Source organism: Monodelphis domestica, chromosome 2 (genome assembly GCF_027887165.1).
Source record: "Monodelphis domestica isolate mMonDom1 chromosome 2, mMonDom1.pri, whole genome shotgun sequence".
Classification (NCBI taxonomy): domain Eukaryota; kingdom Metazoa; phylum Chordata; class Mammalia; order Didelphimorphia; family Didelphidae; genus Monodelphis; species Monodelphis domestica.
In genome coordinates, this window is record NC_077228.1 from 61,115,610 (window position 1) to 61,138,229 (window position 22,620).

At 40.2% G+C, this 22,620-nt stretch overlaps 1 protein-coding gene across 4 annotated transcripts in view; it reads right to left on the reverse strand.

Annotated features, from left to right (window-relative positions):
• ILDR2 (immunoglobulin like domain containing receptor 2) overlaps positions 1–22,620 on the reverse strand; it is a 100,845-nt gene that overhangs the window by 10,976 nt on the left and 67,249 nt on the right. For all 4 annotated transcript variants that reach the window (XM_007480699.3, XM_056815484.1, XM_056815486.1 and 1 more), the window contains 3 exons: positions 7,273–7,386; positions 3,637–3,853; positions 1,531–2,218 (listed from right to left, as the gene is read on the reverse strand). In XM_007480699.3, coding sequence (XP_007480761.2) covers positions 1,531–2,218; positions 3,637–3,853; positions 7,273–7,386 — 1,019 coding nt within the window. The remainder of the gene's footprint in view (positions 1–1,530; positions 2,219–3,636; positions 3,854–7,272; positions 7,387–22,620) is intronic.

The window sequence follows — 22,620 nt, forward strand, 5'->3', positions numbered from 1 at the left end:
AACCCCAAATGGGTCGCCAGGAGTCAAACATGACTAAACAACAACAAAATATATGTTTATTGACTGACTAAAGGACTAGATTTCTTCCCCCCCCCCCCATTTACTATGAAGCACCAACACAACTAACAATGGAGTTATTCTTAAGATGATTGTTAACCTTGGCCAGCTGGTTTAGTTGCTGGATCCAGGACCAATCTTAGAGAAGTCTTTTCATTTCCTAAAGAGAAGAGCTTCACTCCTAGTTATAGACTAACCTATAAAATTCCCACTTCCATTTTTCGTCCATCTTGACACTGGTTATAGGAAGGCCAAGGTAAGAGAGTGTGGATGTCTCACCCCAAATTGACCACTACTACTCAAAAATGAACCCAAAGCCCCTACAAAATACTTTTTTTTCTTTTTAAAGTTATGTCAAGTTTTGGGGTTTTCTACTTTTTTCCAATTACTTATAGAAATAATTTTTGACAACTGTAATACACTTCTGGTAGTTGAACAGGAACACAATTCCTATATTTAGAGCAGGATTTCTTAATCTGAGGTCTAAGAATGAAAGCAAAACTTTTCTAATGATATTTCAATGTCATTGATTTCCCTTTGTAATTTTGTGCCTTTACAGACATTATGCTGAGAAGAGGTCCACAGCTTTCACCAGATTGTCAAAGGGTTCTATGACACATCAAAGATTAAGAACCCCTGCTCTAAATTAAAAACAAAATAAAAAACATAACTTCATTATTTAATTTTGTGGTTGATGATGGGAGCAGTTTTTCCATTTATCTGCTTGCTGTGTACCCTCATCTGGGTATGTCTGTTGGGAAGGTTGCAGAGAAGCAATGGTTCCTAAAGTGGGGGTATTTTCACCATAAAACCCAAGTGATATTTGTTAGCATTTTTCTAGAGGATTTGGAGGAATGGTGTATTGTTCTTCCTAAACAGATAATTAATGATTTTGAAATTTGGTTTTGAATTAACTCATATCCTCTGTAACAACCACCCAGTCTTGCTTTCTCACTATCATTTGGTTTCCTTTCACTTTTCTACCTGTCATCAAGAAGTCCATTTTAAACTTTATCCTATCATTGCATTGCGATCTTCAAAAAATATACTATCCTTAGAAGGATTCCCCAAACTCAGATGACTTGTACCCTTTAATCCTGGATGCCACCCCTTAAAAACCTTTTTTTTAAACCCTTACCTTCCATCTTGGAATCAATACTCTGTACTGTTTCCAAGGCAGAAGAGTGGTAAGTACTAGACAATGAGGATTAAATGACTCGATCAGGGTCACACAGCTAGGAAATGTCTGAGGTCATATTTGAACCCAGGATCTCCCGTCTAGAGGCCTGGCTCTCAATCCACTGAGCCACCCAGCCCCCCCCCCCCAAAAAAAAAACAAACAAACAACCCTCTTTATATTGCACTGTGAGCTTTGTGCCTGGCCCCTGCCCTTCAGCCCTTCAGATATAATGTCCCTGCCTGATGGTTCCCTTCTCATCCCACTTGGATCAGGAGCACCAGACGCGGCCTCACAGTTTTCTTGAGCGAGTCCTTTTTCCTCTTCTTTTCTGAGTTGCTATGGTACAAGGACTCCCGGCCCCTGTAGGAGGGGCCCCGCGTCAGCTCCAGTTCGCTGTAGGGCGGTAAAGCATCTTCCATCTCGTCCTCTTCCCCCGCTTGTGGTGATGGCTGCTGCCCGCTCCCGGCTTTGTAGGTGCTCGGTGGTGACCAGGCGTAGTAGCTCCCGCTCCTTTGGATGGGCTGGGAGCTCCGCTTGGACGGGGTCTCGAGGCTTCCGCCCCCACTGCTGCCCTCGCCCCTGGACTTCCTCTCCAGGACGCTGCTCAGATAGGGATGGTCATACTTCTGGCCCACGCCTGGGGTCCGGCTCACCAGCCGAGGCAGGTGCTTGTCCTCATTAGCCCGTCTTCGGGGTGGGCTATAGGACCAGCCCCGGTCTGAGTCTGTCAGGGGCTCGCGGCTCCGGCTCCTTTTGCTGTAATATTCCTCTAGGGAACCATCGTGATAGAGCCCGCCATGGGCCCGCGACTCGGATCTCTCGAAACGACTCCCCCCACGAGGCTCTTGGCTGTTGCCCTCGCCTCGATGAGACCGCTGACTGTAGGAGTCTGCAAAGGCTGCCAGCTCATCCATAGAGACAGCTGGCATCCCCATGGCAAAATTCTTCCGTGACAACATCTCTGACTTGCATCGCTGCTGGCTGCAAGCAAAGAAGTCATCAGTCAACTTTCACCAATCAAGAGACATTGACAGGGCACTGACTATGTTTTATGACTATGGTTGCTGCCCTGGAAGAGGAGCGATGCTCCAGAGCCTCCCCTCCCCCCAATCCCCTCCCCCCCCCCCATCTCCATCTCCTGATCTGCATCCCATGGCTGGGATAGGTGGTAGCAAGCAACACTTGAAGCAATCCTGGTAACAGCAACAATAATACTAGATACTGTTCACATAGAGTTTTGAGGTTCTCATTCAATCATCTACCCAGTTACCACCCTGGCAACATCTGTATCAATTTCTTCCCTTTCTTCTTCCACAGGATGTAGAGAGTGGAAACAATGGGCTGAATCGAGTTTCTTTACAGTTTGATTAGCCAAGGATGGAAATTTCTATTGCTTTTCTTGCATGGTATAGGGATGGAGAAATGTTACTATAAAGTATAGTTGGCGTGCTTCTAGAGGCTAGGTGATAAAATAAATGGGATGGAAGAGAAAACAAGTGCATGAAGATCCATGAGGGCTTGGCTTAGTTCAAAGAAAAAAAAGGAACTGATCAATGTTTTGACTATAGTTTAACAAAGTAATTCTTGCATATGGAATTTAAAAAATGTTTCCTTGCTTAAAGTTATCTATGGAATGGAGAAACTCAAATACTAAATACTCCAAGGAAGTATAGAAGGCTAAGAATTCAATGAGCATTTATTTAATTCTGACTGTGTACATGGCACTGAGCTAAGTATTGAGGCTCATAAGATAAAAATACAAAGTGCTTGTCCTCAAGGAGCTTATAATCAAATAGCAGGATGAGGCATGCACCTATACTAATAGAAAATAATGAGGAGAACTGGTGAGATAGAATCACTTTGGAAATTCAAGGATAAAGAGATCATTTCTCTCTGAGATCTTGAAATATCATAGATTTCAAGATAGAAATTTGTCAGTATTTAAGGTCAGTATATAGAAGAATTGGGGCTTGTTCTCCTGTTGTGCCAATTATAAATCAAATGGTTTACCAAAAGACAAGAATGCAAAAAGATAAGAGGAGGGGAGAAAAATGCAGATACTTTCTACTAATGTAGAATGGGAAAACCCTAATTGGCAGGTGTCAGGTCCTTCTTTCCTTACATTCTGTATCATGCCCATCCAATTCCTCCCTTTTGCCTAAACTCCATTTTCCTTTTGAAAAAAAATTTTTTTCTATTGGATTTCCCCCCAATTACATGTAGAAACAACTTTTAACTCTTATTTTCTGACATTTTGCAATCCAAATTCTTCCCCTTCTTCTCATCTCTCCTCTTCCTTTTCCCCTTCCCAAGATCATAAGTAATCTGATTTAAGTTGTGCATTATGCTATCCTGCAATGCCTATTTCCGTGTTCATCTGCACAAGACATTTTCTATACCTGTGCCTGAAGCTGTCTCGATCCTCTTTGTTATAATTGGAGGATGAGGGCCCATGTCCTGACCCACCACTGTTTCCCATTACACCCGTCCAGTAGTCCGTATCGCTCTCTATGTTCCCCAAAGAAGGGAGCGGCTTCCTCCGCATCTGGCGGTAAGATTGACAGAAATTTCCATTGTCTTCGTGCAAAGAGCTGAGTTCAGAAATGGTGTTATTATCTGAAGGAAAAAAAAGGTCACCAGACATCATTCCAGGATCTCTCCAAGTCAAAGGTCTAACAAGGACAAGTGTCTGAGGGTCCCTCCAATCTCTAATCCAGGCTGGCTACTGACCAAAGCTCATTCTGATGCACTGCAATAGGAAGAACTGCTAGCACCTTAAAGCACACCAGCTCCCAGAAGACAATGCTTCCTCTCTGTGCCTTGTTCCTCCTGGATGGAAGAATATATTTTTCAACTGAGGGCTGACTTCTCAGGATGCCCTGGGCCCAGCGTCCTTAGATATCCTCATTCTTTTTAAAATGTTTTTCCTTTTGGGACGATTATAGCCTGAAGGATGCTGGGTGAAAGACAGGCATAGGGAGAGAGAAGCCAATGACTCCAATTCTGTGTGGTTCTTATCCAGTCTTAGTAATGGAAGGCTAGAGCTATTCTGCCTCACAAGGCAGATCGATGAGAGGCAATGTGGCGTAATGGATAGAGAGCTGGCTTCTCATTGCTTAAACCAGGTGGATGTGAGTCCTGCTTCTCATTCAAACTGACTGTGTGACCCTAGGTAAGTCCTTATCATCTCAATGCTCTAAGCAACTCCCTAAGGCTTCAAATTGTGGGAAAGGGGCTGACCTGCATTGGTAGAAGGAATTTCCTCACCTGGGAGTTATCCTTTACTAGTAAAAGTACAGCTTTTATACACCTTGCAGCAATACTTCCTATAGGATATATGTACGAAAAAGACCCAAACTGACCAATGAATCTGGCAGCCAGAGGCCTACATCGTCTAAGCAGATGAGTACTGGGGACTCAAGTGTTTGGGGGAGTCTTTTTCCTTCTAGTACTAAAGCAGTCCAGCAGAACCCCAAAGTAGGATCTGAACCAGAAAACTGGAATGAACTGTGTCAGTTTGCGTAAACCTGAACTATACTGAACCAGCCTTGAACATTAATTTCTTACTGAACAATTGAACTTTTAAAAAAATTTCATTTGAATAAACCATCTGCTAGATCTGCATAAACTGGAACTAATCCTAAATATTTCCAATTTTGGATAAGAATCAGGATGGATGTTGGGGCCTTTTGTTTCTCTCTCTCCTTTTCTTTGCCTATCTCTTACCCAGTATCTTTTCCTTCAATGTAAAACATGGAAAAGGAAAACATTTGAAAAAAGATGATAATGTATAAGAGGGGTACGTCTAGGGCACCCTGGGAAGGCACCTCTAAGTTAAAAAGAATTCAGTTCTTTACTTACCTAGGGAGCTATCATTTCCTTGTAGATATGCTACCCAAGAAAATCATATAAGCCCTCTACACCTTAGCAAGAGCTGCTAGAGTAAAAAAAAATAATCTCTTGGTGAAAATATGCTTTGCATGATAATACATATATAACCCAGATCGAATCACCTGCCAGCACCAGGATGGGGAAGGAAAGGAAGGGAGAGAAAGAAGATAATAAGTTTGGTCCTATAACAGAAAATCTTGTGTGGAAATTTGTTGTTATATGTAATTGGTAAAAAAATAAATAAATAAAACTTGAAAAACCTCTGGTAATAAAACTCTTCAAATATAGCAAGGGTGGTCCCTCAGTTGCCAGAGCCACGATCCATCTCTAAGCCTGCATCCCCAAGCACTTAGCGGAGTACCTAGCACATAGGCATTTAATAAGTAAATGAGTAAATTCCTGTTGATTGACTGACTGACTACAAGCATTTGTTACCATCTGAAACTCTTTCTTCTTCAGTAGTATGTGTGCTCCATCACCAATCGCTTTTCCCTGCCCTTCTCCTTCAGCCAGGCCTTAATGCAGACCCCCCACCCCAGTACATACATTGAGCCATCAAATGCGGTGACATCTGCATTCCTGCCATTACAATCTGGAGAGGGTCTTTTTTTAGTAGATGCAGTGGGAGGATACAGCAGTAGATGCTACTCAGACAGGATAGTTTTAGACTGGAGAGCTCTGTGGAATGTGTTGGCTCCTCTTAATCTGAACAGAACCCCTAATCATGGAAGATTCCCCACCAGGCCTGATATCAACTTGGGGAAGGGAGGAGGAGGAATAAGAGCCTCCTAGCTGACCCTAAAAGGCTCCATAAGACTAGCCCTTACACGTCAGACCTGCTACCTGCAGACAGTAATGATATATGGTTTCTAAGGATCCATCCCAAAGAATCATCTTTGTCAGCTATTCAGACCACAGGCTTGCCAGTGAGCTGGGGCTGGGGTCCCACCCACCAAGAGACACTTTAATTAAAAAGTCCTTTGAACAAGAAAGACAGCCCTTCCTCTTTCTCCCTGCCTCTCCCCCAGCCCCCTGAGTCACCTAGGACTCAGCTGTTTGGGATGATGCAGGCTCTGGTTGCCAGATTCATCAGGCAGTTTGGGTCTTTTTCACAAATACCTCCTATGGGGAGAACTGCTGCTAGGTCTACAGTTTAATGTCAAAGACATTGGAGTCAAAGGGAATTTCAGGATTCAGTTTCTACATCTTCATTTGCTCTTAAAAACATCATAAAGGCAGGGATGCTTCTGACAAATTATTCTTTCTTTCTTTCTTTCTTTCTTTCTTTCTTTCTTTCTTTCTTTCTTTCTTTCTTTCTTTCTTTCTTTCTTTCTTTCTTTCTTTCTTTCTTTCTTTCTTCCTTCCTTCCTTCCTTCCTTCCTTCCTTCCTTCCTTCCTTCCTCCCTCTCTCTCTCTCTTTCTTCCTTCCTTTCTTTCCTTCTTTCCTTCTTTCTCTCTCCCTTTCTCTTCCTTCCTTCCTTCCTTCCTTCCTTCCTTCCTTCCTTCCTTCCTTCCTTCCTTCCTTCCTTCCTTCCTTCCTTCCTCCCTCCCTCCCTCCCTTCCTTCTTTCCTTCCTTCCTTCCTTCCTTCCTTCCTTCCTTCCTTCCTTCCTTCCTTCCTTCCTTCCTTCCTTCCTTCCTTCCTTCCTTCCTTCCTTCCTTCCTCCCTCCCTCCCTCCCTCCCTTCTTTCCTTCCTTCCTTCCTTCCTTCCTTCCTTCCTTCCTTCCTTCCTTCCTTCCTTCCTTCCTTCCTTCCTTCCTTCCTTCCTTCCTTCCTTCCTTCCTTCCTTCCTTCCTTCCTTCCTTCTTTCCTTCCTTCCTTCCTTCCTCCCTCCCTCTCTCTTTCTTCCTTTCTTTTCTTCTTTTTATTCCATCTCTTTCCTCCTTCCTTCCTTTCTTCCCCCTTCCTGTTTCTTCTAATGATCCACATATAGACATGTGGCATCATGTAGTAATAAGAGATTCCATTACCCACCAAATCAGAAGTCTCCTGCTCTTCCCCTATGCCCACTGAAGGTTAATATTTTTAAGGCCATGGCACCAGCAGCTGCTACCCCTGAGTTCTTACCCTGTGCCCCCTGGGGCTAGTAGACTATCTCTCAGAGGTCCCAGCATAAAATAAATCACAGAAGACTTATTACTCACATCTTTCTCTCATTCTTCTGGCTGGATCAAACTGTGCTAGTTCCTTTTCCACATAATATAGGACTTTCATGGAATCTCGTTCTTTGTCAGCCTGGATCCGATAACCTTTACGAACTGCCAGAAGAAAAATAACACAATTGAATTTTCCTTAACAAGCACCTACTACTTGCAAGATACAGTGCTAGGTGCTGACCATAAAGACAAAAATGAAAAAATGGTCCCTACCTTCAAAGAACTTACATTCTATTGCAGGAAGGGGAGCAGGGAGGAGTGGGACAAATCAAATAAATAAATAGGAAGTCATCTCTTACAAACAATACTTTGACCAAGAATCTCTTCTTATCAATCAATCAACATTTATTAAGCACCTACTATGTACCAAGCCTTAAGTTAATGCTGAGGATATAAAGGCAAAAGTCTTGTATAGCATAGTGCCTGGCACATAGTAAGTAATTGAAATGTTAGCCATTATCGTTATTATTTTTATTATTATTATCATCATCATCATCATCATCATCATCATCATCATCCATGGCCAGTGTTCTTTTCTGTTGCCTGAATGAAGGCTGCCACCCCATCTCTTTTAAGATTGGGTAGGAAATTAATGGAAACAATGCACAAAGTGTGGCAAAGAGTGATGAAGAGCATTGTGTATGCTTCTAAAGAAGGGCCTACTTTCTGTTCTCTGGTCTAATTTTCTAAAATCTATTAGGAGGTAGGTCATAGTGCCCTGATTGTGGGCAAAGCTCCCCCACACATAAGTTCTATTTACATCACAGATGAGAATTTTACATTTTGCAGTACTCTAATCACAGAAAAGGCACCAAAGACAGTGAAAGACGCCCCCACACACATTTGCAGGTGCACTGATTACATGAGAACATGCTGGGCATCTCTTGCACATTCATTTCAAATTGTAGAATTGACTTTTAAAAAATGTAATGATTCTCAGCACATATTTTTTTAGTGGCACCTTCTCTTGGAGGTTAACTCTTAAATCCTTTCATGGAAGCAATTATTAGCAATAATGATTTTATTTATCAAGCATTCACTCTCCTATCTCTGCAGAGGCGTTTGCAGAGTAGTACAGACAGTTCAATTAAAATGCAATTATCCTACGAAAATGCTGTGTCTCTTCTGAGGAAGCTTGGTCTACTGGATAAAGCATAGGGCTAGGAATCAGGAGAACAGTCATCCATTTTCCATTCTACCAATGAGTCATTGGGTGACTGAGCAGATAATGGCTTCTCTGAGCCCCAGTTTCTAAATCAAGGAAATGGGAAGAATTATACCCTCTTCTGAATGTGACCTATAGAAATTCTGAAAGGATAAGTGTGACCATCAGCTCTGAGCTCTCTGTAACTCAAAATATACAAGAAGAAAATGAAATATCTATTAGGGTGAGTTCCAGTGTTAACTCATCTATGAAGACCTTCCCTGATCCCTCAGCTGGCAGCAATTTTCCTCTCCTGTGACTTCCAGTAGCACTTTATTCATACCTACTTTATGGAACTTATCACATTTTATTTTGCATTACAGTTCATATCAATGTCTTACTCTCCCTCCTAAATTATCAACCCCTACGGACTGAGATTGTGTTAAAAATCATCTCTGTTATCCCACAATGCATAGAACCCAATGCCCTGAACACAGCAGATGCTCAACAAATGTTTGATGAATGAATTAATATCATTTTCATAGTGTTTTAAATAACGGTTTTTGGCTAAAGTGGTTCATTTTTGTAAGATCTTACAGAAGTGTAGCCTTAGAGTGAAAAGGGGCCTCAGATATCATGTGGTCCAAAAGGAATTCTTTCTTCAAGATCTCTAATACCGAGTCTTCTAATCTTTACTTGAAAACCTCCAGTGAAGACCTTACTACTTTCTAAGGTTGTTCCGATTCCAGATTGGGCACTTCTGATTGTTTAGAGACTCATAAAATCTAAAGAGCTGGAAGGGACTTGGGTGACCATCCACTACAACCTATACTTGGCATCCTTAATGAGCCATCCTATCTCTCCTAGAAGACTTCAGGTGAAGGGGAAATTCGTTAACTTCAAAGAAGCTCATTCTCCCTTTGGCGAGACAGATCTAATTGTAATCTGCAAAGTGAGCTGGAGAAGGAAATGGAGAACCTTTACTTCAGGGTCTTTGCCAAGAAAACCCCTCAAGAGTTGGATACAACTGAACAATTATTAGGAATAATGATAATAATAATAAAATAAAATGAAGTAAAAAACAATAATAAAGTAAAAGCTAGCATTTATATAGCACCTACTATGTGTCAGGCACTATGCTGAGTACTTTACAAATATCTGATCCTCATAACAACCCTAAGAGTAGGTGTTATTATCCTCATAATTATAGTTGGGGAAACTGAGGCAATAAAGGTTAAGTTATTTGATGACAGTCATACATCTAATAAGACAGTAGGGGATATTATTACCTAATTATTACAGTTGAGGAAACTGAGGCAAATAGAGGTTAAGTGACTTGCCTAAGGTCACACAGCTAATAAGAGTTTGAGGTCCCATTTGAACTCAGGTCTTTCTAATTCCAGACCCAGTGCTCCATTGATTATGAAATTTGCCTCTTTTCAGTTTTTATCCTCTGTTCCTAGTTCTGCCCTCTGGACCCAGACAAACCAAGATTAATAAGAGCCCTGTGTCTATTTGAAGAAAGCCACCAGGTTCACCCCAAAGTTTCCTCATCTATTATATGCAGTGGTTGGACTAGACTTATACAAGAAGTCCTTTGTGATCCCCCATAATGCTAGCTCCTTCTCTGGATTGATCATCTCCAATTTATCCTTGCAAATTATCTTCTTTATTCACAGTTATTTGCATGTTATGTTCCCTATCAAACTGTGAGCTCTTTGAGGGCAGGGACAGTCTTATGCCTTAATTAATTAATTAATCAATCAATGCATTTATTTATTTGTCCATTCATTCATTCATTCGTTTGTTTGTTTATTGTATCTCCAGCACTTGGTACAATGTCTCACATGTAGCAGACACTTAATAAACCTTCATTGACTCTCTAACTAGACAGTCTCTGAAGTCCCTTCCCAATCTGGGTCAATAATTCTCTGATTCTTTTCTCTAGTTCTTTTATACCATCCTCCGGACAGGCTCCAGTTTGTTAGCATCTTTTCTTAAATATAAGGCCCTAAAGTGAACACGGTATTTCAGTTGTGGTTTGACTAGGGCAATATCATTAAGATTATTGATCTCTTTTATTCTGAACACCGCTTCTGTCTTACTATAAACTAAAACTGCATTATAAATGAGATCCTGACCATCTTCAGCTTTGGGTCTAGTAAGGGAAATTTATAAAGGAGCATAAAACTAATGAGAGATAGGATGCAAGATTGCCATAAGAGAGGTACAAAGTGCTGTGGAACTACAGAGAGAAGAACTTTTTTTTTTTCAGCTGAGAAGATAGCAAAGGATATTATGAAAGAGATGACATTTTGGTAGATCCTGAAAGATGAGCAGGAAATGAACTTTTATGGAGAGGACTATCGCAAGCAGAGGGAACTTTGTGAGGAAAGCCAAATAATAATAATAAGCGCTAACATATTTATATATAATATAGCTATTGCAACTATTTATATATAATATAGCTATTACAAATATATATTATATATAATATAGCAATACATATCTATGGTTTTATATGTAATATAGATACATCTACATATCTATATCTTTATATGTAGTGCTTTAACATTTATAAAAGGTTTAGAGAAACCTAAGGAGACTTTAATCATCTGACTCAGAGTTCAAACAAGCAGAACCAAGAAACAATATGCATAATAACAACCAAATTGTATGGACAAACAATTTGAAAGACTTAAGGGTTTGAATGAATTCAGAGGCCAACCATATTCTAGAGGTGATGGACTCAGATGCAGAATGAAAATATACATTTTTGGATGTGGATAATGTGGGGATTTGTTCTGCTCAACTATTTTTATGCATGTATATTGTAAGAACTTCATTGGTCTTTTTTCTCCATAGGGAGAAGTGAAAGAGAGAAAACAAATACTTGTTAATTGAAAATAAAATATGAAGATCCATAAAGTTCCTTAAATACTTATTTCATTTTATCCACTTCTGACATTTACTACCCATGTCATCTTGGATTATGCTGGGAGCCATCAGACCACGACGCCTTGACAGAGTCATGTGTGGTAGCTGGGGAGACCACAGAGTAGTCCTTGGTGAGATGAGACTGCCCACCCAATCCCCCTTTTACATGACCTCTTTCATCAATGCCCCTTACCTATGAACAGACATGATTATTCTTCCTCCTAGTCTCAAAAGAAATAATACAAGAGCAAAATACCTGTACCCTAATTCTCTAAAACAATACCAAAAGATCAGACCCTTAAACCCAATCCCAAAAAGACTATCATGGGTTAACTTTTACTTAGGTACATAATTCCCAGCAAAACCGCAGCTACGGGCCAAGCCCAAAACTTTCCCACTCGCAGAAGCCTATTCTCATGAAGCCAGCATACAAATCAATCATAGAGGCCCAAGTGATAAGTACAAGTACATCAAGCTTCAGTATGCCTCAGTGACTCAATTACACAAATCAGTAACTCAAGAACTCCCTAGTAAAGAACCCTGAGAAATGACCAGCCTAAATTTGAATTATGCTCCCAGTACCCCTCAGTCTCAATGATATGATTGTTGAATTGTCTTTTAAGAACTTCTGATTATTTCATTTTATTAAAAGCAATAAGTAATTTTCCTTGATTGTTTGTAAGCTCAAAACTTCTCACAGGGTAATGAGAAAATTAAGCCACCTGTGACAAAATCATTTTTCTTGTGTGCAACCTTTATTCTGTCTTACATCATAATACAAAAATATAGAATGTTAATCAAATGTTTTGTTAAAAGTTAATGTATCACTTTTCCAATTATCTCTCTGATTTTGTGTACCTGCATGCCAAGAAAATGGGTATAAAAATAAAGACCAGACATTGGAATGGTGGAGCAGCTGTTAGATGCAAAGCAATCCCATGGCTGTTATAATTAAGCTGTCTTCCATTTGTTATTTTTGTACTGATCGTTTGCCACCAGTCCGGAAACCCTGGAGTCGTGGACAAGGGTGGACTTTGCCCACAGCAGGATTAGTCACTTAATTTAGGCCTCTATTTCTTTACCTGTAAAATGAGATTGAACTAGCTGGCCTCTGAGGTCCCGTCCAAATCTAAATTTATGATCTGTAACTCCAAAAAATGCATATTTATAAGAGGAAAGTAACTTTCCCAAGGTCGAAGAGGTGGTTATCAGTAAAGATGTATCAGATTCAAGTACAGTCCTCCTGTTACTGATGTTTATATTATGGATTCTGTCCAAATAAAATCTGGCCTGCCCTTTTTTTGGCAAGCAGGACAGTGTCACCAGTCTGAATGCAGAGCAATCTAAATTCTGGACTTAGGACAGCCAGATGGCAACAGGCTAAGTAAGGCTCCTTTGGTCAGGACACAAAGTGGTCTCATCTTTTCCCTAGGTTTTTATTTTCCTCTCTCTTTATTCCAGGGTGGCTGAAAGTCCTACCCTTTTCTCCTTGCCTTTATCTTACTGTTTCTGACAATTTAGTGTAACAGACTTTCAAGAACAGGAAGACCAGGTTAGGTAGGAAGAGGAAGCAGAGGTATAGGGAACATGATACCCTCACAATGAGGCAGTGCCACAAGAATCAGGGAATCTTAGCAATTCAATGGACCTTGGGAATCATCAACAAAATGTTCACCCAATATGGGAATGCCCTCTAAGACAAATGTGACAGATGTCAGCTTTCCCTTTAATCATCTCTAGTGATGAGGTAGGCACTGCCTCACAAGACAATCTATTTCATTTTTCAGGTAGTTTTTAATTATTAAAAAGGCTCATGATAAGCTGAAATTAATTTTGCTGTAATTTCTACTACCTAGATACTAATGTATTGCTGGTGGAGCTGTGAACTGATCCAAACACTCTGGGGGTGCAGTTTGGAATTATTCCTGAAGGGCTATAAAAATGCATACCCTTTGACCTAGTAACTACTACCAGATCTGTATCCTAGAGAGATTAAAAAAAGAGGGGTGGGTGGGAAGGACCTACTTATACAAAGATATTTATAACTGCTCTTTTTATGGTGGCAAAATTATTGGAAACTAAAGGGATGTCCATCAATTTGGGAATGGTTGAACAAATTGTGGTATCTGATGATGGAATACTATTATGTGTAAGGAATGATGAATAGGAGGATTTCAGAAGGAGCTGGAAAGACCTCCATGAACTGATGCAGAGTGAAATAAGCAGAACCAGGAAAACATTGTACACAGTAACAACAATATAATGGAATAATCAACTGTGATAGACTTAGTTATTGTTGGCAATACAATGATCCAAGACAATTCTGAGGGATTTATGACAAAGAATGCTGTTCTCCTCCAGAGAAAGAACTGTTGGAGTCAAAATGCAAATGAAAGTATACTTTTTTCAATTATTTATTTAGGTTTATGTTTTGGAGTTTTCGTTTTATGAAATTGCTCACAAAAAGGAATAATATGGAAATGTTATACATGATAATACACGTATAAGTCAGATCAAATTGCCTACCATCACTGGTAGGGGAAGGGAAGGGAGGAAGAGAGGTAAGTTTGATCATATAACTTGGGAAAATATGTGTGGAAATTTGTTATAACATGTAATTGGTGATAAATTAACTAATTAAAATAAAAAAAGAGAAAAAAATTTCTTCTTCCTGGGTCTTGTCCTTCTAGAACTAAGCCCAACAAACCCAACTCCTCTTAGTCATGCTTTCTCTTTAGATATGCATCTAAATATCTTCAATTCCTTAAATTGATCCCAGTTTTAGTCATATAATGTGGACCACATTCACAGTTTAGAAATCTCTCTTATTCTCACAAAATTTATGACTTTTGGTATCATATAGATCAAGTCACATGCCCTGAAACCTAATGACAATCTTTTTGTCCAATTCATAGCCTCTCAGGAAGCTTTGAGTTCCATCCCCATGTATATATTATATCATGGATCCATTGTATCTCCCAAACAACTCCAATATTGCCTTCCCTGTCACCAGCTGGGACTTTAGAAATTTCTACTGTTTTTCAAATGAACATTTGAAGCCAGTGAGGGAAGATGGTGCTTCCTTCTTTTTATGCCTTGGGTATGCCATTGGTTTGGGTTTCAGCAGCTAAAAAGTTTGGCAACACCTCCCTAAGATGTCTGGTCATTTTAAAGGCTGAAGTTAAAAATTCTGTTACTGCTCAACCACACTGAATTAGTTATTTTTGCCACAGAGTTATAGTTTTATTCTTGACTACAGTAGAATTTTATAAGTTTTAGTGGCTAAGGAAGTTCAGTTTTTAAAGTAACCCACAAAAACATCCAGATATTTGCATATTATGCATTAAAAAAGAAGTCTGTTTCTGGGGGAAGAAGGGCAATCATTGGGATACTCGATTTTTTATGAATTGCTAGCCTGATTGGGAAGGTATAATTTTGTTGACCAGGTTATATTACATTGGTCTTTTGCTCATTATTTCTCACATAATTCTCATAAATGTACAGAGATAACATATTTCAAAAATTTATTCCCTTTGAAAATCAAGAGACAAAAATTCAAATTCATCACATTAGCAAATCCAAAAATATGTTATCTCTACCTAACTTTTCTTCTCTTCCTTCTTTTTGCTTTGGAAATGGTAACCAAATTTAATGCTATCAATACTTATGAAAAGGTTGTGCCAGTCAACTCTCCCATTACTCCATTCACCATCTGGGTGACTCTCAGACCAAATCACCCTTCCCTGGCCACTCCTTGGCTTTAAGATGGAGTAGTCTCTCTCTCAGCATGTAAAAGCCTCGAAGGCAAGGAAGTTCCTTGTTTTTTATTTCATTTCCCTAGAACTTGGCATAGTCCTTGGCACATAGTAAGCCCTTAAATGCTATTCATTCATTCACAGCATTCTTTCATTCATGTTAGGTAATTTCACTCATCAGACCCATTAATGATGAAATTAATTATTTCATGCCCATCTGATCAGTGTCACAGCTCAGTGACGCTACAGAAAACAACAGTAGCTGGGGTGTGTTTATGTATCCTTATGTCTGTTTGCATTATAGAAAATGGTTCAAAGTCCAGGGAATTCTAAGATGGCAGTGATACTTTTAATGATGAATATACTATACGGCTGGCTAGAGTCATCTTCGGAAAACAGCTTTTCAAAAAAATATGTTTCAATGAATGATTTATATAATTTTTCTCAATAATCCAATCCAGGTTTTTGCATTAACAACAACAATAATAACAGCCAGCTCTTTAAGATTTTGTAAAGTGCTTTACAAATATTATCAGGATGTTTACATCTCAGTTTCTCCTGTTTGTTAGCTTGAGTAATTTTTATTTTAGTGGAAAGGGGAAACCAGCAAATTCAATCTGATGCCATTCTTTAGTGCCGAAGCATATGTACTATGAAAGAGATTTTATCTTAATCTTTCACCTTAATTAAAATTCATATGTTATTTAGTTAGGCACTCCCTAAAACCAAATAGCAACTTACGGAATTGCTATGAGCCCAGTATGATTTTATTTTATTATTTTTAAAAAACCCTTACCTATCACCTGAGTATTGATTCTAAGGCAGAAGAGTAGTAAGGGCTAGGCAATGGGGGATAAGTGACTTGCCCAGGGTCACACAGCTAAGAATACCTGAGACCAGATTTGAACCTAGGACCTTTCATCTTTAGGTCTGGCTCTCAATCTACTAAGCTACCCAGCTGCCCCCCTCCAGTACAGTTTTAAAGGAATAAAGCTTAGCTCTGCCTAATCTGTCCCAAAGTGCTAAGTAATATTATTCGTGGATGGAGAAATAGCTGTCCTATTCCATCCCCAAGGGGATATCAGCTCAGGAAGGGGTAGAGTAATGCTTTCATTTTGCATGTTAGATGTGCGTATCTATACTCTAATCATATACAGCATACATATTCAGACACGCACATGTTCAGTTTTGCAAACAAGATGTCAGAAACCTAACCCAAAGATAGACTAGCCTACTCCTTTCTCCTGGAAGAAAGGCAAGTCAAGCAGAGGCCAGGCTGAAATGAGTGAGGAACAGGTGGCCACCAAGGGGTCAGTAAAGACATAGATATTTATTACAAGTCTACTATGTGCCAAGCACTGTGCTAAATGCTGGGGATACACACCAAAAGGTAAAACCACTCTCCTGTCCTCCCAGGAGCTCACAGTCTAATGGGGAAGATAATAAATAACTGTACAAAGAAGATATCTAGACAGGAGAAGATACAGAAGATAATGAACACAGGGAAGGCATTAGCATTAAGCGGAGCTGGGACAGGTTTTTTGTACATGGGGTTTTAGATGGGACTTGAAAATAGCCTGGGAGCCAGGAGGTGGAGATAAGGAGAGAGAACATCCCAAGGATGGGGGACAGCCAGGGAAAATCTCCAGAATGAGGCAATGGAGGGTGGTGTAGGAGTAAAAAGGAGGAGGCCAGTGACCCTGGCACAGGAAGTACAAGATGAGGAGGGGCAAGAAACCTGGGAGGAAAGGGAGGATGGGGCTAGGTTATGAAATCTAAAAGCCAAACAGGATTTGTGTTACTAGAGAGATGTACACCTGTTGGGAAGTCTAAAGAGAGATGAGAGCAATGACAAAGTACTTCTATTTTCCATGCCAAGCTCTCACTTTTGTAATAAACAACAACAAGGTAGGCAGGCAGCTCTCCCTAGGCTACATAATCTATGTACAAAAACCAAAACTATTCGCTGTTGGGGACTTCAACAGAAGCTCATTCAGCTTGGGTGAGGAGGCTGGTTTTGTTTGGTTTGATTTGATGAGGCTTGTATGTTCTTTTAAGTGCTCCTGGAGCCTTTTGGTTTAGAAGCATTAAACAAACAAATGTCAACAGAGCCTATGATGTCTAAAAATTGTTGCAGAGATGTTTGGAATTCTTAATAAAAGTCCAGGAAATGTCTAAGCAGGATAGGAAGCTAAGGGAGAGAGAGAGAGAGAGAGAGAGAGAGAGAGAGAGAGAGAGAGAGAGAGAGAGAGAGAGAGAGAGAGAGAGAGAGAGAGAGAGAGAGAGAGACAGAGAGAGAGAGAGAGAGAGAGACAGAGACAGAGACAAAGACAGAGAGAGACAGAGACAGAGAGAGACAGACAGACAGACAGAGAGAGAGAGAGAGAGAGAGAGAGAGAGAGAGAGAGAGAGAGAGAGAGAGAGAGAAAGAGAGAGAGAGTCTCTTCTTTCTGCAAAAGTGCCCTGAGCACTTGTCTCAATTCAGGATCCAGGAGTTAGACAGCCCTTGCTTAGATAGCAAGCTACCTTGTGTAAAAATTAAATTATATCTCTAACAATAAAAATATTATTTTTGATGAGGTTTATTACGGATCATTAGAAATCAAGGAATAAAGAAGATACAAATAAAAACCACATGCCCATGGCTGATTAGCCCATTTAAAAATCCTTCACTTAGTTTACTACTATACTTGCTACATCATTGCAAAGGAAGAGAGCCTAGGAGGCATTACTGCCAGTTAAATGCCAATTGTGATCTCACCAACGTGGAGACTCAGGAGAGATTAGAGGGAATTCTGGGAAATACCAAGGACTTCTGGGGAATGAAGTCTAGGGTTCAAAATCTCCATTTTTACACTTGCTATTCCACAAGCCAGAACTGGTCTGAATATTCTTCAGGAAGAAGCTGGATTAAGGATGTAGATAATAATAATAATAAAAGCTACAATTTACATAGTACTTTAAGATTTGCAAAGTTAGGTAGGCACTATTACCATCTCATGGAAGTTACATGTTGGGTGGACAGAGGGTTTGGAATCAGGAAGACTCATCTGCAAGTCCGGCCTCAGACACTAGCTATGTGACCCTGGGTAAATCACTTACTTCTATCTGCCTCAGTTTCCTCATATATAAAATGAGTTGGAGAAGGAAATGGCAAACCACTCCAATGTCTGTGCCAAGAAAACCCCAAATGGAGTCACAATGAGTCGAACATGACTGAACTAAATTATTATCCCCATTTTACAGATGAGGAAACTGAAGGTAGACAGAAGTGAAGTGATCTGCCTGAGGACAGAGAGTTCCAGTGTCTGAGGTCAGATTTGAGATCAGGCTGTTCTGACTCCAGGCCTAGCACTCTATCCACAGTACCAGCTAGCCATCTCCCTTAAAAGCTCACAGACTAAATTCTAACACTCAGTCCTCTCAAACTCCAATTTTGCTCAAGTATTTGCAGTCCTTTGCCCCTGGCTATTTAAGATTTAAAAGTTATTATCCTTAGTTCCGACAAAACACAGCTCTTTCTTTTGTAAATAGAGAATCCAACCCTTTATTCTCCTGCCTCTCTCCAAAAGGGTTTTTGCTTAGACAGTTGGACTTTGTCTCTTCACCAGCACACCCAAAGGATCTTCTCTAGCTCCTTCTTCAAGAGCAGGCTGCTTAACAGCTGGAAACCGTAGACATGCAGAAGTAATCCGGGGTGCCAACTTTCACAGCATGTTATCTCTGCCTCCTTGCTAGAGTAAGTTGGGGATTTTGATCTGTCTGGATTTTTCTGTGGTAGAGTTAAGCCTTTGAGGTATTCTCCCTGGCTCACCCAGAGGGGCCATCCCCATTCTCGGAGCTAGAATGACACTGCAGACTTAAGGAAGTCATGTCCTTTTTGGCAAAATCTCTCATGATCTGCTTAAGGTAGGTCTGTAATCTCCTCAGTGGTCAATGAGAAGGATTGTCTTTTGTGTTGTTACTGAAGGACAGGACATGAGGCACAGAGGGTCATGATAAGAGGATGCTCGTTTCAAGGCTTCAGATAAAATGTTGACGTGGCAGATGCCCATTGTTTGGGGAATGGCTACCCAAACTGATATATGAATGTAATGGAATATTTGTTGTTTTGTCGATTGGTCTTTTTAGTCACATTTGAGGTTTTTTTGGCCAAGATACTGGAGTGGTTCGCTATTTCCTTCTCCAGTTTATTTGACAGATGGGGAAACTGAGGCAAAAGGGTTAAGTGACTGTATGACCAGAGCAGCTCCTTATTTGTCTTTTTTTTAAAGTATGGCAATATTCCATCAGGGCTATCTAAGTGGCACAGTAGATAGAATACTAGCCCTGGAGTCAGGAGGACCTGAGTTCAAATCATATCTCTTGCTATTTGACCCTCAGCAAGTTACTATATACAGGTACACATGCATTTATCTCTCAATTAGAATGTAAGCTTCTATGGCACAGGGGTTATTTCTTTGTTTTTATATCCCCAACACAGTGTCTGGTACATAGTAGGTATATAATTAATGGTTATTGGTCAATTGGCCAAAGTAGCAGAACTGGGCACTAAGCCAAAGTCAATGCTCTCCACCATACTGTATAAGTTCACTTGCTTGTGTCACCTCCAAATGGTGCCATTAATGTGAAGTCACTAGGAATTCATTGGAGCACTACAGTGTGAACAGATGATAAGAATAAGAGTGTCCAGATCCCCAAGGAAAGCTTGATAAAATGACACCACAAATGGGTTGAAGGAAATAGGAAAGGAGAAGGGTTGAGAACCAACAAAAGGAAACCAGAACAGGAGCTACAACCAGAAATAGCAGGGCAGGGGAGGAAGAAGAATGATGGGTGTAAACCTTAAAATTTCTTAGACTTATGAATGTTGGAAATTTCCCCATTGGGAAATTTTATACTGGAAAAAATTTCCTACTGATAGTAAGAACTCTATTGGAATGTGAAAACCCTTGGCATGGGAGGGTCCTTCTTCTCCCTACTTAAGACTACTTTAGGACAGAAACCTTTTGCTAAACAATGGAAAGGGCTTTGACCTATGCTTAAGCATAGAACAGGAAGTTCTTTGAGTCATGATTGATTTTAGAATTGATACAATAGAGATACTTGGAATGACAGAACCAGGTCTTGGAAAATACAATCTCCACCCTACTTAGAGCAACAGGATTTAGGAAGGGCTGCAGCAAGATCAAGATTTAATTATTTGAGAATATGACCTTCAACAGACATGTGCAAAGCCACAGACCTCTGGGTGGTCCTGGGTTAAACTAGGGGAGACATCGACAGTGATTGGTAGATGTGAGAACTGAGGGGAGGGAACTTAGATGGTGTCCTTAAAGATAGCAGGGTCTGAGGACAGGGGGAAGTGGAGGAGGTTTTGCTCTGAGCGAGGTGGCTCTGAAGGAGGACTGAGGAGGTTGCTCTGTGGGAGGACCAGGAGAGAAGGCTGGCTCTGAAGGAGAAGAATTCTCTGGAAACATTTCTTGAAAGGAGGCTAGCCTTACCTAGAGAGATCTTGGGTGAGTGATAAAACTAACTGACTGATTTATTCATTCTTATTCCTTTCTTACTTTCTCTCTTTTTCTATTGATTAATCAGTGTATTATAAATTAAATTTCTCTATAAAACCCAGTTGGCTTGGGCATATTCATAAATTGGGAATATATTCCCTGGAGACCATTTTATATTTATATAAAACCAAGACACAGTAGAAAACATATTTCAGCGGTCATAATTGATATATATATATATATATATATATATTTCCCTTGCTCCCAAACATTTTAATTATCACATGGGGAAACAGAGAAGGAAAGAATGGAGCAAAGAGGCATGAAAGATCAGATAATTTTCATCAATGGCTTTTCAAAAAACCCTTGCCTTCCATCTTAGAATCAATTCTGTGGATTGTTCCAAGGCAGAAGAGCAGTAAGGGCTGGGCAATGAGGGTCAAATGACTTGCTCAGGGTCATACAGCTAGGTAGTGTCTGAGGTCAGATATGAACCAGGACCTCATGCCTCCAGGTCTGGCTCTCCATCCACCAAGCCACTTAGCTCTTCCCTGCCCCCCCTTCCCAATCAGTGACTTTTATCTACTATGATCTAGCTACTAGCACATATTAAGTGCTTACTAAATACTTGTTGATTAACCATCTGACAGTATTTCTTTCTCAGGAATTGGAATTCTACCAATAGTTGGGAGGATAGTGAAGCTCAGTCTATCTTCTTCTCACCTGGACAATGCATCAGACCCCTAGCTGGCCTCTCTGCCATAAATCTCTTGTCTCTCCAGGTCATACTCTACAATCTGCCAAAATGATTCTCCTAAAAATGAAGGTCTGACCACGTCACTCCCTTTTTCAATAAACTCTGATCGTTCCTTTTTTTGCCTCTAGGATCAAATATAATTCCTCTGCTTAGCTTTAAACCAAACGATTTGGCTGTTCTTTCACAATACACAGATGACTAAAGCAATACAAAAGAAGTCTTTTTCCCGGGCTTGTGTCACAGCCCCTTGACCCCTTTAACAGACAAACAAGAAAAAATTATCTATACCTATTGCCTCCACTGCCTCTCCTCTCACACCCTCCTCAAGCCTTGGGAATTTCAGAATCTTTTGCTGGTTCTCATCTATATCATACCTCCTGACTATGGGGACACCCCCAGGCTCTGTCCTGGGCCTTCTTCTCTTCTCTCCTTACAGTCTCCCATTTGGCGATTTAATCAGCTCCCATGGGTTTAATTATAATCTCTATGCAGATGATTCTTCAATTTATATATGCAATCTTGATGTAGCTCCTGAGCTCCACTTGCACATCTCCAACTGCCTACTAGATATTTCAAATAAAATATTCTATAGGCTCAAACTTAATACATCCAAAAGACAACCTAGCATCTTTTCCCCAAACCCTCTCTCTTCAGAACTTCCCTCCTAACTGTTGAGGACACAGATCCTTCTGTTCACAACAGAGGCTCACAACCTCTGCTCAATGATTGATTCTTATTCATCCTTCATATCTAGACAGATGTCAAGTCTTGTCATTTCTACCTCTGATATCTCTTCTTTTGGTCCCCTTCACTCCATTTACATAGCTTCCACCTTGCTCGAGTACTTCAGCACCTCTTGCCTAAATTATTGTAACAGCTTCCTAATTTAACTTCCTACCTTGAAGTCTCTCCTTTCTCCCAGCCATCAGCTACCAAAATGATTTTCCTAAAGTATAAATCCAACCATGTCATTCTCTTACTCAATAAACTTCATTGGCTTCCCATTGCCTTTTTTAGACCCTTACCTTCTGTCCTGGAATCAATACTAAGTATTGATTCTAAGACAAAAGAGCAGTAAGGGCTAAGCTTGGGGTCACACAGCTAGAAGTTCCCTACTGTCTTAAGGATCAAATATAAATTCCTATTTGGCTTTTATAGCCCTTTGTTACCTGAACTCAATCTATCCTTTCAATTTACAGATTATTCCCTTTCCCATACTTTATAATCCAGCCA